This window comes from Podarcis vaucheri, assembly GCF_965113315.1.
Source record: "Podarcis vaucheri genome assembly, chromosome: 7".
In the NCBI taxonomy this organism is placed as follows: Eukaryota; Metazoa; Chordata; class Lepidosauria; order Squamata; family Lacertidae; genus Podarcis; species Podarcis vaucheri.
Genome location: NC_138765.1, coordinates 1,819,517 through 1,837,168, shown reverse-complemented (window position 1 = coordinate 1,837,168; position 17,652 = coordinate 1,819,517). Strand labels below are relative to the sequence as shown.

Genomic DNA, 17,652 nt, shown 5'->3' with positions numbered 1-17,652 from the left:
AGAGGCCAGAATGGCAGCTGCCCTTCATCCAGCAGAGATACAGGAAGAGAGAGAGAGAGAGAGAGAGAGAGAGAGAGAGAGATATGAGCCCAAGAAGAAAGAGACAGGGAGGCCAAGATGACCCATGAAAAAGAGATGCTTCCTTTAAAAATGGAGGAGATTCAGGCGAGGGCAGAACTGCCGCAAGCAATGTCGGGGGTGGAGATTTTGCCTCAGCAAATGTAAAGTATGTACAGTGGTACCTCGGGTTACAGACTCCGCTAACCCAGAAATAGTACCTCGGGTTAAGAACTTTGCTTCAGGATGAGAACAGTTTCAGGTTACGAAGGGACCTCCAGAACAAATTAAGTACTTAACCTGAGGTACCACTATACAAGGTGATGGTGTGCAGGCCTAATGGTCAAAGCTTCAAAATGCCAGTTTGCTATGAGGCAAGTAAAATACTTCGGTCCCGTCCCAAGACCCCCCTCTCCCCCGCCCAGACGCCCCTTCGCAGCCCCGGGCAGAGAGACGGGCTCCTCCTCCCGGACACGGGTTCCCCCTTCACACGCACACGCGCCCAGTCTCGGGTTCTGGGTCCTGCTTCTTCCCTGCCCCCCCCCAAAGGGGCAGCTCTGCGCCTGCGCGACGCCCCGGGCTCCTCGGTTAGGGAGAGAGAAGGGTTAAGGGGCGCCGAGCTGGCTTCCTAGAGAGGACAGGAAAGGAAGGCGGGCCGCTCCTCCCCTCTGACGTCCCTTCCGGCCTCGCCTTCGCCTGCCGGGCTCTGGTGGGTCTCCTCTCGGGGGAAGCCTGGGGAACTCCCTGCCCCGGGAGGCGGGAAGGGGAGGGAAGAGAGGCTGGGGGGTCCGGGAGGGAGCCAGAGGGACCTCAGGCCCTGGCCAGGGAGGTGGGCCTGGAAGAGAGCGAGGAGGGAGAAGGACCTTCGGAGGGACATGATGGTGAGGGAGAAGGATGTTAAGAGGGAGATGATTGTGAGGGAGAAGGATATTAAGAGGGACATGATTGTGAGGGAGAAGGATATTAAGAGGGACATAATTGTGAGGGAGAAGGATATTAAGAGGGACAGGATTGTGAGGGAGAAGGATATTAAGAGGGATATTATTATGAGGGAGAAGGACATTAAGAGGGACAGGATTGTGAGGGAGAAGGATATTAAGAGGGATATTATTATGAGGGAGAAGGATATTAAGAGGGACATGATTGTGAGGGAGAAGGATATTAAGAGGGACATGATTGTGAGGGAGAAGGACATTAAGAGGGACATAATTATGAGGGAGAAGGATATTAAGAGGGATATTATTATGAGGGAGAAGGATATTAAGAGGGACATGATTGTGAGGGAGAAGGATATTAAGAGGGACATGATTGTGAGGGAGAAGGACATTAAGAGGGACATAATTATGAGGGAGAAGGATATTAAGAGGGATATTATTATGAGGGAGAAGGATATTAAGAGGGACATGATTGTGAGGGAGAAGGATATTAAGAGGGACATGATTGTGAGGGAGAAGGATATTAAGAGGGACATGATTGTGAGGGAGAAGGATATTAAGAGGGACATGATTGTGAGGGAGAAGGATATGAAGAGGGACATTATTATGAGGGAGAAGGATATTAAGAGGGAGATTATTATGAGGGAGAAGGACATTAAGAGGGACATGATTATGAGGGAGAAGGATATTAAGAGGGACATTATTATGAGGGAGAAGGATATTAAGAGGGACATTATTATGAGGGAGAAGGACATTACGAGGGCCATTATTGTGAGGGAGAAGGACATTAAGAGGGACATTATTATGAGGGAGAAGGACATTAAGAGGGACATTATTATGAGGGAGAAGGATATTAAGAGGGACATAATTGTGAGGGAGAAGGACATTAAGAGGGACCTGAGGGAGAAGTATATTAAGAGGGACATTATTATGAGGGAGAAGGATATTAAGAGGGACATTATTGTGAGGGAGAAGGACATTACGAGGGCCATTATTGTGAGGGAGAAGGACATTAAGAGGGACATTATTATGAGGGAGAAGGACATTAAGAGGGACATTATTATGAGGGAGAAGGATATTAAGAGGGACATTATTGTGAGGGAGAAGGACATTACGAGGGCCATTATTGTGAGGGAGAAGGACATTAAGAGGGACATTATTATGAGGGAGAAGGACATTAAGAGGGACATTATTATGAGGGAGAAGGATATTAAGAGGGACATGATTATGAGGGAGAAGGATATTAAGAGGGACATTATTATGAGGGAGAAGGATATTAAGAGGGACATTATTGTGAGGGAGAAGGACATTACGAGGGACATGATTATGAGGGAGAAGGATATTAAGAGGGACATCATTATGAGGGAGAAGGATATTAAGAGGGACATTATTGTGAGGGAGAAGGACATTACGAGGGCCATTATTGTGAGGGAGAAGGACATTAAGAGGGACATTATTATGAGGGAGAAGGACATTAAGAGGGACATTATTATGAGGGAGAAGGATATTAAGAGGGACATAATTGTGAGGGAGAAGGACATTAAGAGGGACCTGAGGGAGAAGTATATTAAGAGGGACATTATTATGAGGGAGAAGGATATTAAGAGGGACATTATTATGAGGGAGAAGGATATTAAGAGGGACATTATTATGAGGGAGAAGGATATTAAGAGGGACATAATTGTGAGGGAGAAGGACATTAAGAGGGACATGAGGGAGAAGTATATTAAGAGGGACATTATTATGAGGGAGAAGGATATTAAGAGGGACATAATTGTGAGGGAGAAGGATATTAAGAGGGACATAATTGTGAGGGAGAAGGACATTAAGAGGGATATGAGGGAGAAGTATATTAAGAGGGACATTATTATGAGGGAGAAGGATATTAAGAGGGACATAATTGTGAGGGAGAAGGATATTAAGAGGGACATAATTGTGAGGGAGAATGACATTTAGAGGGACATGAGGGAGAAGTATATTAAGAGGGACATTATTATGAGGGAGAAGGATATTAAGAGGGACATAATTGTGAGGGAGAAGGATATTAAGAGGGACATAATTGTGAGGGAGAAGGACATTAAGAGGGACATGAGGGAGAAGTATATTAAGAGGGACATTATTATGAGGGAGAAGGATATTAAGAGGGACATAATTGTGAGGGAGAAGGATATTAAGAGGGACATAATTGTGAGGGAGAAGGACATTAAGAGGGACATGAGGGAGAAGTATATTAAGAGGGACATTATTATGAGGGAGAAGGATATTAAGAGGGACATTATTATGAGGGAGAAGGATATTAAGAGGGACATTATTATGAGGGAGAAGGATATTAAGAGGGACATGAGGGAGAAGTATATTAAGAGGGACATGATTGTGAGGGAGAAGGATATTAAGAGGGACATGATTGTGAGGGAGAAGGACATTAAGAGGGACATGAGGGAGAAGGATATTAAGAGGGACATGAGGGAGAAGGATATTAAGAGGGACATAATTGTGAGGGAGAAGGACATTAAGAGGGACATGAGGGAGAAGTATATTAAGAGGGACATGATTGTGAGGGAGAAGGATATTAAGAGGGACATTATTATGAGGGAGAAGGATATTAAGAGGGACATGATTGTGAGGGAGAAGGATATTAAGAGGGACATTATTGTGAGGGAGAAGGATATTAAGAGGGACATAATTATGAGGGAGAAGGATATTAAGAGGGACATTATTATGAGGGAGAAGTATATTAAGAGGGACATTATTATGAGGGAGAAGGATATTAAGAGGGAAATAATTGTGAGGGAGAAGGATATTAAGAGGGACATAATTGTGAGGGAGAAGTATATTAAGAGGGACATTATTATGAGGGAGAAGGATATTAAGAGGGACATTATTATGAGGGAGAAGGATATTAAGAGGGACATAATTGTGAGGGAGAAAGACATTAAGAGGGACATGAGGGAGAAGTATATTAAGAGGGACGTTATTATGAGGGAGAAGGATATTAAGAGGCGCATTATTGTGAGGGAGAAGGATATTAAGAGGGACATTATTATGAGGGAGAAGTATATTAAGAGGGGCATAATTGTGAGGGAGAAGGATATTAAGAGGGACATTATTATGAGGGAGAAGTATATTAAGAGGGGCATAATTGTGAGGGAGAAGGATATTAAGAGGGACATTATTGTGAGGGAGAAATATATTAAGAGGGACATTATTGTGCGGGAGAAGGATATTAAGAGGGATATTATTGTGAGGGAGAAGGATATTAAGAGGGACATTATTGTGAGGGAGAAGGATATTAAGAGGGACATTATTGTGAGGGAGAAATATATTAAGAGGGACATGAGGGAGAAGGACATTCGGAGGGACATTATTGTGAGGGAGAAGTATATTAAGAGGGACATAATTATGAGGGAGAAGGATATTAAGAGGGACATAATTATGAGGGAGAAGGACATTAAGAGGGACATTATTATGAGAAAGAAGGACATTAAGGGGGACATGAGGGAGAAGGATATTAAGACAGACATAATTATGAGGGAGAAGGATATTAAGAGGGACGTGAGGGAAAAGGATATTAAGAGGGACATAATTGTGAGGGAGAATGATATTAAGAGGGACATTATTATGAGGGAGAAGGATATTAAGAGGGACATTATTATGAGGGAGAAGTATATTAAGAGGGACATTATTGTGAGAGAGAAGTATATTAAGAGGGACATTATTATGAGGGAGAAGTATATTAAGAGGGACATTATTATGAGGGAGAAGTATATTAAGAGGGACATTATTATGAGGGAGAAGGATATTAAGAGGGAAAGACCACGAAGGAGAAGTATAGGAATTCCTCTGCTTACAAACCGTCCTCCTTGCAAACGCTTTAGCTTCTCTCTCTATTCATAAATCTCTGTATGTAGGGCATTTTCCCCTCCCTAATTCTTTATTTGTTTGACTAAACTGCGGGAGGCAGTGAATGACAGGAGGGCCTGGCGTGCTCTGGTCCAGGGGGTCACAAAGAGGCGGACAGGACTAAACAACAACAGGGACGGTGGCAATCCAGCCCTGGTTCCTAGGAAGACTCATCCATGCTTCCTCAGGGAACATTCTTCTTCTCTTGGCTGTGTATTCGTCTTACAATAGAATAGTGTGTTTGATTCGTAGGATTTTCTGCACCTTCCATTAGAACTTGGCAGAGGACCAAGGGGCTCCTTCCGATCTCCTGGAGGTGTCCTGAGAACAGAGATGGATGAGCAAGACTCAGCTGGCCCTGAAGCAGCAAGAGGCCATGCCATGGAAACTGGGAGCAGTGGGGGATCCTGGGAAAACTCCATGCAGAAGATCCTGGGTGAGGAGGACACCCCTTGCTCAGAGGTGCAGAGCCAGGAGCTCAGGCAGTTCTGCTACCAGGAGGCCAAAGGACCCCGAGAGGTTTGCAGCCAACTCTACCACCTTTGCCATCAATGGCTGAAGCCAGAAAGGCACACGAAAGCTGAGATGCTGGACCTGGTGATCTTGGAGCAGTTCCTGGCTGTCCTTCCTCCAGAGATGGAGATCTGGGTGAGGGAATGTGGAGCGGAGACCAGTTCCCAGGCGGTGGCCCTGGCCGAAGGTTTCCTCCTGAGTCAGGCAGAGGAGAGGAAGCAGGCAGAGCAGCAGGTGAGAGAGACTTTCCTCTGGATACTCCCAAGGGGCTCCAAAGAGGAGGGAGAGTATTCCCAAATCATTTCCTAATGTCCCATCCTGTTTTGGAAAGCATATTATTATTATTATTATTATTATTAATGACACCCATGTGGCTGGGTGCCTTCCAGCACATATAAAAGCATAAGAAGACATCAGATGTCTTCTAAAAGTTATGCATTTTCTTATTTCCTTATCACCTGATGGGAGGGCATTCCCCAGGGTGGGGGCCACTGTGGAGAAGGTCTTCTGCCTGGTTCCCTGTAACTTCACTTACCACAGTGAGGGAATCAGCAGAAGACCCTCCGAACTGGACCTCAGTTCATGGAGACGCTCCTTTGGGTATAGTGGGCCTTTGAGGGCGTTTAGGGCTTTGAATTGTGCTGGGAAACGTTCTGGGAGCCAGTGAAGATCCTTGAGGACCAATGTTTCATGGTCCTGGCAGCCAACCCCAGACACCAGTCTAGCAGAAGCAGGAAGCAGCTTTCACCTCTGTCCCCCGAAAGCGCTTGCCTCTGCCATTCCTTCTCTAACCCTTCTCCCCATTCTCTGTTTTGAATCCTTGTTGCTCTTTCAGAGGAAGGACCTTTTGGCAGAAATGGGTCTTGATTCTTCTGAGGCAGAGAAGACTCCGCTGGACGCCAGAGTGAGGCCTCTGGGTAAGGAGGAAGGAGAGTTTTCTCCCCCGTTTTGTCACATTCTCTTGGTTTTGAAACTAATCTCTGAGTTCTTTGCATCTTTTGGGGGAAGACACCTGGAGCCCAGAGCTCAGGGGGGGGGGAGAGAGATGTATTTTTGCACAACTATTATATGAAATGGGTACAAATGTCAGCAGGGGAGACGTTTATGATAGTAATTTGATTAGTTTACAATTACAGTTCAATAATAGCCTCCTTATAACAATGCGAAATTACAATACAATTTCTAATACCAATCCTATACAAAATTATATAATACAGGTGGCCCCCCCATGCTAAAACCGATTGTTTGATGATTTTCTTGATTTCTCCTTTCCAAAATCCTATTAATTTCAATTACACTCCTGTCAAGATAACAATCCTTTATACAACAACTGCAGTATTAATGACTTCCATTCATATTGAAACATCAAATAATATATAAAACTACAAGTGAGGCACTCCAGCGATATCCTTACTCTTCCCGTGTGTGGCAATCTTTCTGTTCGTGATGTTTCTTCCTGTCCTTGTAAAATGTTCTGTCTATCTTTTCCTGGTTGTTGCTGTTCTCCATCATTCCTTGGGCGGAGCTAATATCCCCTTGTGGTTTCAGAAATTCTCCATCGCTCTGTTCGTTGTTTGGCAACTTTAACAGCAGCTGCAAAAATCACACTGTCCAAATAAATAACCTCTTTTTGCCATTTTTCTTCTACACCTGGGAAAGAGAGGGATCTGTCAGAATTTCAAATGACTCAGTAATGAACCTTATCAGCTCCCTCAAAATTTCAGATTCCTTACATCCCTCTGTCTGGCCTTAGAGAAATGCGCCTTTATCCAATTAGATTAAATTCCAAGTCCTTTTAGCATTAATCAGTTCAGTCTGTATATAATAAAGGATGGGGAAGAGTCAGCTCTAATTTTCCATCGTAAACATTTTGTAAAATAGAGCTTCCCTCCCTTTTTTCCTTTTTGTTTTCACACACACAGTTCCATTTGATGTTATATTCCATATCTGCAGTCCAGTTTCATCCCTGCTCACCTGTACATAGATATTTTCAACTAGTATTCAATCGCAGGCTACCAATTCATTAATGTAGAGAAGAAAACTTTATATAAAGAAGCCATAGGCTCCCCTCCCCCCACCCACCGTCTTTTGCAGCAAATGAAGTTTATTCCCAAATTCAAACCTTAAAGACCTTGCAGCTTGTTTAATTCCGCAGTTTATGATCTCATCTCTACCAGCAACGCCTGTACATTAGTCCAAATTGAGCTCTGATTGACAGGAGAACCTCTGCTTCTTAATGGCGGCGCAGGAGGGTTTTCGGCAGGCCAAGGGCTTTTGCACTCAGCGTCCCCCTGCCTCTCGCAATCCATGCCGGAGCCAGAGCCTGGTACCAAGACGAACTGGGAGTGAGGCCCGTTCCCCCCTGTCCCTGGGGGAAACTTGCAAGGAGAATTACCCTCAGTCATCCTTGTTTTTCCTTCTCCAACGATCTCCCGCTGCCTCCATTAAAGCAGAGCGGAACCGGAAGCTAGCAGGGGAGACTTGGACAAGCCCCATCTGTACGTAGAGATGCACTGTTTCACCTCTGAGAGAAGCAGGCGCTCACGGTTTCCACTTACCTTGGTCTCTCCCAGGTGACGGAATGATGCCACCAAGACCTGCTCCTTCATCTTTTCATGGTGGTGGAGGGGAGGCAGCAGCTGTGGACCCAGATCAGGTAGGGGGAAGGAGCCTTGTGGGGAAGGACTGCTTGGATGCAGACTGGCTGGATGCAGAGGAATGGTGGGAGGAGCCAGAGAAGAGGGAGCCGACTGGGAGGAGGAGGAGGAGGAGGAGGGGTCTGAAGCTGGAGAGGGAAGAGGGCTCAGGGAGCAGAGGGAGTCTGTGGCAGAGAGCAGCCCAGACTCCGAGGCAGAAGCTGCAGCAGGAGAGAGGGATGAGGAAGGCAGACAGGGGTCTGGCCGCTGTAGAACACAACAGAGCCAAGTGAATGTTCTCTAAGAGGACAGCCTTTTTCCTGTTCTGTTAGGGTCCAGTGTGCTTTGAAGATGTGGCTGTCCATTTCACAGACGAGGAGTGGGCGTTGCTGGATCCTGACCAGAGAGCTCTCCATAAGGAAGTCATGGAGGAGAATCGTGGGATCTTGGACTCTCTCGGTAAGGCTCCCTATTGGATCATCCTATCTGTTTTGTAATGCAAGACATCTCTCTATGTGACGAACCTCTGATATTTCGATGGGGCTCAACAGCGCCACCCACAGCACCTGGGATGTTAACACGCCCACAGCAAACCTTGGATGGATGGCTATTGATTGTTTTCCCTGTGCATATTCTTCCTCCAGGTCTGCCGTTTAAAACCATGATCAGGCTGTCTGAACTGCCCAGGCCTTCTTAAATGTAGGATTCAGAGTGATTTGAGGTGTTGAAGTAGCTTCAGTCAAGTTTCCTGCTTTTGTTCTTGCTTCTGTCTCTCTCTGGTTGACCAAAGAGTCGCTTGGCATTGGAGATGGCACAGATTCCACGACTGAACCAAACAAACTCCATCCCAAAATAGAGCCAGGCTTTTTGAATCTCAGGCAGTGAACCCTGTAGTAACAATAATGATACTTTTATCATTTTTACCTTGCCCATCTGACTGGGTTGCCCCAGCCACTCTGGGCAACTTCCAACAAATATAATCAAACATCAAACATTAAAAACTTCCCAATACAGAGGTGCCTTCAGAAGTCCTCTAAAAGTTGCATAGTTATTTCCTTGACATCTGATGGGAGGGCGTTCCACAGGGTGGGTTCCCCTACCGAGAAGGCCCCCTGCCTCGTCCCCTGTAATTTCTCACAGTAATGTAACACTTAAGTACAGTGGTACTTCGGGTTAAGAACTTAATTCGTTCTGGAGGTCTGTTCTTAACCTGAAACTGTTCTTAACTTGAAGCACCGCTTTAGCTCATGGAGCCTCCTGCTGCCACTGTTAGTGGAGTCTGTAACCTGAAGCGTATGTAACCTGCAGCGTATGCAACCCGAGGTAACACTGTATATCTTAATTTTGGACAGGGAACTTTCCCACTTTGGCCACCTTTTAAATACCGTGTTTTTCGCTCCATAGGACGCACTTTTTCCGTCTTAAAAACTAAGGGGGAAAGTCTGTGTGTCCTTTGGAGCGAATGCAGGGGGGGGGAGGCAGGCAGGAAAAACCCCCAAGAGCCACACACAAGCTTCGCGCGAGTCTTGGGAGTTGGGAGGTCCACCCGAGGGTCATCTAGCCCAGCCACCTCACAATGTAGGAATCACAGCTAAAGAACGCCAGGCAGATGGTTCCCCGACCGCTGCTTAAAAGCCTCCAGTGGTGGAGACCCCCAACACCTTCCGTGGTCATAGAATTGCAGGGTCGGAAGGGAACCCCAGGAGTCATCTAGTCCAGCCCCGGTGGACAGCGGGCGCGATCCATCCCATTGCGCAAGGCTAAAGATGCTGCGCAAGGCTAAAGAGGAGGCCGAGGCAGCGAGTGGGATGGATCGCGCTTGCTGCCTTGTCTTCTTCTCTAGCCGCGCTGGAGAGGTTTAGCTCCTGGCTGGAGAGGTTGAGCGGCTATGGATCCCGCTCGCTGTCTTGGTTTCTTTGCTCTTTGGGACTGGGGGGGGGACCCAGGCTTCCCCCGCAGCCCCGAGAAGCTCTAGGAGAAGCGGACAGGCTGTGCGCATCCTGTCCGTGGCTCTTTGGGGCTGGGGGGGGATATTTTTTCCCTTGATTTCCCCCTCTAAAAACTAGGTGCGTCCTGTGGTCCGGTGTGTCCAATAGAGCGAAAAATACGGTAATAATAAAAGCACATTTTATTTAGGAAGATAGTAGAGATCCATATTTAAATTTGAACAAAATGACATTACCAGGTTAAGCTGTACTTTTAAAAACTAGAGAGAGAAAACATATAATATTCAACTTAATTTGTATAGGAAACTAGACATTTTTACAGAACAAAAGGAACATTATGACATCTAACTCCCTTCAGTTCTTTTTTAAAAAAAATAATATTCATTATTTTTAAACCTTATAAAAAAGAAAGAAGAAAAAAGAAGAAAAAAACATACAATACAATATATAAACAATACACGACACAATATTAACACATTAAAAAAAGCAAAATCAGTTCAAAAACACACATCATACCATCTCAATATCCTCTCTTTCATTCCCTTGTTTTATCAACCTCCTCTCACCTCCCTTTTTGTATTTCATTTCTATTAATTGTTTCAGCAAATCCTTTCCATCTTTCTCTATTTTCTGTCATATGATTATCTTAACATATTTTAACCTTATTTTCCATTAAAATTATAATTACTTATTTATGCTTAATTCCTTAAAGCATTTCTACTAAAGCCATATAATTTCCTTCCAACATTTTTCTAACATTCATTAATTTTACATTATTTCCATATATAGATTTTAAACTTTTTCCAATATTCTTCCACCGTCTCTTCTCCCTGGTCTCGGATTCTGCCAGATCGGTGGTAATTTGACTTTCTTCACTCTCTCCTGCAGGCTTGTGCGGTCTAAAAATTCCCCCCTCTCCTCTTGCTTCCAAGGAGGGTTTGATGATTTTAGCCAATGGAAGTTTAAGCCTTTATGGAAAGCTTTCCAAGACGTTAGTTTGTAGCTTTTTTGCTCCAGTCTATTTACAAAAGGGGAGGGCGGACTTCCTGTTTGAAACCTCCCCGTTTCGGTACCAAATTAAGACGTTTAAAAATCCAATTTTCCGTTCTACTCACGGGTAGTTGTTTTAAAATCGAATTGTCCACAGGGAAAAGTCAGCGTTCTCCGGCAACAGCAATGCGGCTTCACTCCGTGAAAGAAGCAGTCAATTCACAGCACCGCGCCACTCACCCCACGTCGCTCCGGATCCCCGAAACTGGGTTTCCCTGCGAATAGGGGAGGCGCAAAAGGTGCCAGCCGAATCCCACGTTCACAGGCTTCACCCACCTGTGATTTTTTGTGGGTCCCTGCCTTCGCCGTGGCGGTCAGACCCTAATTTCCACGAAGCGAATTCCTCCTGGTCAGAGGAATTCAGCCATTACCAGAGACGCTAACCCGGAAGTCCTAACTCCCTTCAGTTCTTCGCCTCTCCCAAGCATTAATTAGCATTGTTCCATAATTTGGGACTGCACTTCTTCCCGAGACTCTAATCCGTTTGCCTCTTAGTTTCAGGTCGTGATGAATTGGAAATGAAGAACAAGGGAGACCACAACGAAATCCACACAGTGGAGGAGCCATATCAGGATTCAGACTGTGGAGAGAGCTTCAGTCAGAGCTCCCATGCCACTTCCCATCAAAGAAATCCCCTTGAGAAGAAACACTATCAATGCTTGGAATGTGGAAAGAGCTTCACTCGGAGTGCCAATCTCACTGTCCATCAAAGGATTCATACAGGTGAGAAACCCTATCAGTGCGTGGAATGTGGAAAGAGCTTCAACCAGAGGGCCAAGCTCACTTCCCATCAAAGGATTCATACAGGGGAGAAACCCTATCACTGCTTGGAGTGTGGAAAGAGCTTCACTGATAGCTCCTCCCGCACCTCCCATCAAAGAATTCATACAGGGGAGAAACCCTATCAGTGTGTGGAATGTGGAAAGAGCTTCACTCGGAGTGCCAATCTCACTTCCCATGAAAGGATTCATACAGGGGAGAAACCCTTTCAGTGCGTGGAATGTGGAAAAAGCTTCAGGACGAGCTTTGAACTCACTTTGCATCAAAGGATTCATGCAGGGGAGAAACCCTTTCAGTGCGTGGAATGTGGAAAGAGCTTCATTAGAAAACACAGTTTCACTTCACATCAAAGAATTCATACCGGGGGAAAACCCTATCAGTGCATGGAATGTGGAAAGAGCTTCAATCGGAGTGCCCATCTCACTTCACATCAAAGAATTCATACAGGGGAGAAACCCTTTCAGTGCTTGGAATGTGGAAAGAGCTTCAAACAGAGGGCCAAGCTCACTTCCCATCAAAGGATTCATACAGGGGAGAAACCCTATCACTGCTTGGAGTGTGGAAAGAGCTTCAGTCACAGGTACAATCTCACTTCCCATCGTAGAATTCATACAGGGGAGAAACCCTATCATTGCTTGGATTGTGGAAAAAGCTTCAGGACAACCTCTGAACTCACTTCCCATCAAAGGATTCATACAGGGGAGAAACCCTGTCAGTGCCTGGAATGTGGAAAGAGCTTCAGTCAGAGGGCCCAGCTCACTTCCCATCAAAGGATTCATACAGGGGAGAAACCATATCACTGCTTGGAGTGTGGAAAGAGCTTCACCTGGAAAATAACCTTCACTTCCCATCAAAGAATTCATACAGGGGAAAACCCCTATCAGTGTCTGGAATGTGGAAAGAGCTTCACCAGGAAAGAAAGTCTCACATCCCATCACAAAATCCATACAGGGGATAAACCCTAACAGTGCGTGGAATGAGGAAAGAGCTTCAGTCAAAGCAACAATTTCATTTCCCATCAGAGAATTCTCACAGGGTAGAAACTATTTCAGTGCCAAGAGTGTGATCGGAGGGATTTATGAAAGTTTGGTCTCATTTTTAAAGTTCTTAACACAATTGGAGCTCTTAAAAGGACTTAGAGCTCCCTGAAAAAGCTAAAATCAAGACAGGTTTGGAGAAGTTTTTTCTCTTTGAAGAAAAATATTTCTTCTACTCAGAGCCACTTAAAGAGAATTGGATTCCTGCAAGACAACCACTCTTATCTGTACATCTAAATTGCTATGTCCTCTTGGACACATTCTTTCTATTTTCTTTTTTATGGTTGCTCTCAAAGTAATTATTTGGTTCATTTGTTTAATTCGAATCTTAATTTGAGAAATTGGATTTTATGTTAAACATCTTATGTTTGTTGAGTATCAGGCTGGAAGGAAGAGGGAGGGCTGGAAAAATGCAGGAAACAGGATCTCTTGGGAAAGAGTTATTCTGTGACCTTGACAAACTGATAAGGTGCTGCTGGAAAACAGGCTGCTTTGAGAACAAGGGAGAGGGAGATTTTGAATATGGCAGTTCAAAAACAGTTAACACCAGGCCTGTGTTAAATCTGGAGAAGCTATTAGCCCTAATTGATAAAAATCATTAAATGGTGACTAATTTGACCACTAAAGTAGAGACACTGACAAAGAAAACAGAAGCACTAGATATCTCCATGAAAGGAAGGGAGGAGAAGTCTGAAAAGCTGGAAAAGAAGACAAAAAATGAAAATCAGAACAGGAGACGGTTAGGATTGATGTGGATGGTTTAGGTGGAAGATAAGAGGCAATTGCGGGCGCTTTGGCGGTCCTTGAGATGAGACAGAAAGCCCAGCCTCTGAGACGGAGAGGAGGGAGGAGAGCAGGATTTTAGCAAAGGGTTGAGCGGAGGGGCTGGGAGTGGAAGAGGAATTCATGGAGGAGGCGCCACCCTTCTCACAGCCGGGGGGGTGGCTTTTGGGTAGAAAACCAATGTGAATAAATCCCCCCAGTGCCACCCCCTGGCCGGTCTTCCTGTCTCCCTCTCCCTGTGCCCCCACCCTGCCCCAATCAAAGTCCCAGCCAGCAGCCGCCCTCCAGGTCTTCCTCCGCCCATCCTGGGGCCTCAAGGCATGCGGGCAAGATTTGGTGGGGGGCCAGGCTGGGCTCAGAGGTCTGCTTTCCTCTCCTTGCACTGGGAAGCTTGTCTACTAACTAATGGATAAAGGGTTGTTTGGAAGACTAAGCCATCTCTACCCCCCCCACCCTGTTTTGAAATAAAGCCTATTTAGAAATTGGGGACACGGAGGAAGGAGAATGTTATGTTCTAAGCTTGGATCCTAGAACAAAGGGCAAGTAGGATCCTATAATGCAACAACTGATTGACTTGCAGTAAAAGACCAATTAGGCTCCAGGAGGGAAGCAGAATCAGCCAATCAGATGGGAATAATTGTGTAAATAATGTATATAAAAGCCTGAGGTTTGGGAGGCAATTAAATCACTGTTTTACAAGGTTCAATAAAGAGCATGAAATCACTACAGGACTCCGAATATATTTCACAGGCGATGAAGGTGGGATCCTGCTGAGCTGTCTGCCGCTCACCGCACACAGTCGCCACAGGCAGCACAGAATTGCACCGGTCATCCAGGCTACAGCTCCAGGACCCAAGGACCCAGAATGGCGACAGACAACCGCTTCATGCCGTTCAACCCAGCCTCAGGAGACTGGGAAGGATACACCACCCGCTTCCAGTTCCTCCTGGAGGCAAAGGACGTCATGAGACACAGCCAAGAAGAGGGCAACCTTCTTCAGCATCTGTGGAGAAGAAACGTTCAAGATCGCCCGAGCCCTCCTCACTCCCACAAATATTGCAACCGTTCCCTATGACACGATAATGGAACGGCACTTCTCGCAACAACCCTCAATAGTAGCGTGTCGAAATGCCTTCCAGGCAAAGCGGCAGGTCTCCGGAGAAACCATAGCCAGGTATGTGACCTCCCTTTGCCAGGCTGCTCGGCTCTGCAACGTCACAGAGCTGGAGAACATGCTTGGTGACTGCCTCGTGGGCGGCCTGAGGGACGAGAAGCTGCAGTGGCGCCTCTACGCCAAGAAGGACCTGACGCGCCAGGCTGCCCTAGAGGAGGCTTTAGCAACTGAAGCTGCCAAGAGGTCAGCACAAGGATTCCAATCAAACATGTTATCCCAAACGAGGATCCACCACGAGGACCTCACCGACGACTCAGAATCCTACCGGGAGGACGTGCACTGAGTGCAGCAGCGCACATAAGCTGCATGCCCACCACGACAGCCTCGTCCAGAAGACAGGAACTGCGCAAGTTGCAGGGAGAGCCACGAGCAGAGGACTTGCCATTTCCGCAACGCAGAATGCCGACAATGCAGAAAAGTGGGACACAACGCCCGGGTGTGCCGTGCCTGCCATGCCTGACACCTCAAACCAGATGGCCGACCCAAGACTCCCAGGCCCCGTGGTCTGACACACCAAGGCAACTCGGCGAAGACCACAGACTGTCAGGTATACCAGTTGCCTCATTCTAATGCGGACAAAATTTACATCGAGGCACAGATAGAGGCAGCCCCGTGCCGCCTGGAGCTTGATACAGGGTCACTCCTGTCCATAATTTTGGCATGGACATTAAGGAATTGTGTCCCAGTGGCGGCTCCAAGTTAGGCCAGCCCCATTCACCCTCCGGGAGACTTCCACAAACGCAAGGTCCCCACGATGGGGGTGGGAACCTTCAACGTACAATATTGAGGGAGGGTGTGGCGGTTGGACTTGATCGTGGTCAAGGGGCGCTACGTTAGCTTACTGGGGTTGGCGTGGTTTGGGCTACTGGGGCTAGCCATCACCGGGGTGAACCGCACCAGTTCCCACATGGATGCCATGTGCAAAGAGTTTCCAGAGGTTTTCGATGGGGCATTGGGATGATATACTGCCCCCCCCCCCCGTTGGCCTACAACTAGACCCTGCCATGCAACCCATCATGTTCAAGGCCCACCAGGTCCCATTCGCCCTCAAAATCCCACATTGACGAGGAATCAGACTTGTGGAGCAAGGAGTGCTCTAGCCGGTGCCTAACGTCCCCTGAGAAACCCCAATCATCACACCCCTCAAGTCCAATGGCTCAGTCCACATCTGCGCAGACTACAAATGTACCATAAAGAAGGCCCTTATGGCTCATGCATACCTGGTGCCAATGGTCAGCCATGTCCTCGCCACCCTGGCGGGGTCTAAGAATTTTGGCAAGCTTGCCCTGGCCCAGACCTATCAGCAGTTGCCAGTGGACAGGGCCCCTGCGGAGCCACAGACGATTGTAACGCACGGGGCCGGTTCCGTGTCAAGGGGCTGAAATTTAGCGTCAGCGTGGCCCCAGGCATATTCCAAAATCCAATGGACTCTCTCCTCAAAGGAATTCCTGGTGTCACACTCTTCTTTGATGATGTGTTGATCACTGGGGCCATGCTGGGGGAGTTTGGGGACACACTCCGCAACGTCCTGCACTGTTTCCAGATGGATGGCCTCAAGGTGAAGTAGGAAAAGTGTCTGCTAGGAGTTCAATAGGTGTTTTTTCTAGGATTTACAGTAGATGCAGAGTCCACCTGACCGGGGACAAGGTGTGAATTATTTGCAACGCCCCTGGCACCTAAGGGTAAGGTGGAACTCCAAGCCTTCGTGGGACTATTGAACTTCTACCATGCCTTCTTACCCCACAAAGCAGCAGTAGCGGAGCCCCTAGATAGACTGTTAGATAAGCGGGCCCCGTGGGTGTGGGGGCAGTGCCATGAGGCTGCGTTCCAAGCAGTCAAAGATCTGCTCATCTTGAACTCAGTCCTGGCGCACTTTGACGAGAGGTTGCCGGTGGTCCCAGCTGCATGTGGACTTTGCTGGCCCCCTTCCAGGGAAGGACATTCTTCGTAGTGGTGGACTCATACTCCAAATGGCTGGAGGTCATCCAGGTACCGTCCACTTCCACGGCTGCGGTCATCCGAGTACTATGTAGGCTGTTCAAAACCCACAGACTCCCTGACACCCTCATCTCGGACAATGGAACAGCATTCCAGAGGACAGGATCACACTTCAAAATGACCTTGACAGATTAGAGAACTGGGCAAAAACAAACCAGATGAATTTTAACAGGGAGAAATGTAAAGTATTGCACTTGGGCAAAAAAAATGAGAGGCACAAATACAAGATGGGGGACACCTGGCTTGAGAGCAGTACATGTGGAAAGGATCTAGGAGTCTTGGTTGACCACAAACTTAACATGAGCCAACAGTGTGACGCGGCAGCTAAAAAAGCCAATGCAATTCTGGGCTGCATCAATAGGAGTATAGCATCTAGATCAAGGGAAGTAATAGTGCCACTGTATTCTGCTCTAGTCAGACCTCACCTGGAGTACTGTGTCCAGTTCTGGGCACCACAGTTCAAGAAGGACACAGACAAACTGGAACGTGTCCAGAGGAGGGCAACCAAAATGGTCAAAGGCCTGGAAACGATGCCTTATGAGGAACGGCTAAGGGAGCTGGGCATGTTTAGCCTGGAGAAGAGGAGGTTAAGGGATGATATGATAGCCATGTTCAAATATATAAAAGGATGTCACATAGAGGAGGGAGAAAGGTTGTTTTCTGCTGCTCCAGAGAAGTGGACACGGAGCAATGGATCCAAACTACAAGAAAGAAGATTCCACCTAAACACTAGGAAGAACTTCCTGACAGTAAGAGCTGTTCGACAGTGGAATTTGCTGCCAAGGAGTGTGGTGGCGTCTCCTTCTTTGGAGGTCTTTAAGCAGAGGCTTGACAACCATATGT

The 17,652-nt window shown here is 46.8% G+C and overlaps 1 protein-coding gene across 1 annotated transcript; it reads left to right on the top strand.

Moving 5' to 3' along the window:
* Positions 1-699: 699 nt before the first annotated feature.
* LOC309536788 (uncharacterized protein) lies at positions 700-15,611 on the top strand. Its single transcript, XM_082231104.1, has 6 exons — positions 700-766; positions 5,145-5,639; positions 6,241-6,322; positions 7,979-8,061; positions 8,374-8,500; positions 11,533-15,611. The coding sequence occupies exons 2-6, from the start codon at positions 5,226-5,228 to the stop codon at positions 12,780-12,782; spliced, it is 1,956 nt and encodes a 651-aa protein (XP_082087230.1). The 5' UTR covers positions 700-766; positions 5,145-5,225; the 3' UTR covers positions 12,783-15,611.
* Positions 15,612-17,652: the final 2,041 nt, after the last annotated feature.

What these genes read in the sequence shown, in the direction of transcription:
- LOC309536788 (XM_082231104.1), top strand. Translation starts at nt 5,226, where the DNA reads ATGGATGAGCAAGACTCAGCTGGCCCTGAAGCAGCAAGAGGCCATGCC. An exon ending in GGAAGCAGGCAGAGCAGCAG is followed by an intron (nt 5,640 to 6,240) that starts GTGAGAGAGACT and finishes TTGCTCTTTCAG; the next exon opens with AGGAAGGACCTTTTGGCAGA. An exon ending in TGGGATCTTGGACTCTCTCG is followed by an intron (nt 8,501 to 11,532) that starts GTAAGGCTCCCT and finishes TTTGCCTCTTAG; the next exon opens with TTTCAGGTCGTGATGAATTG.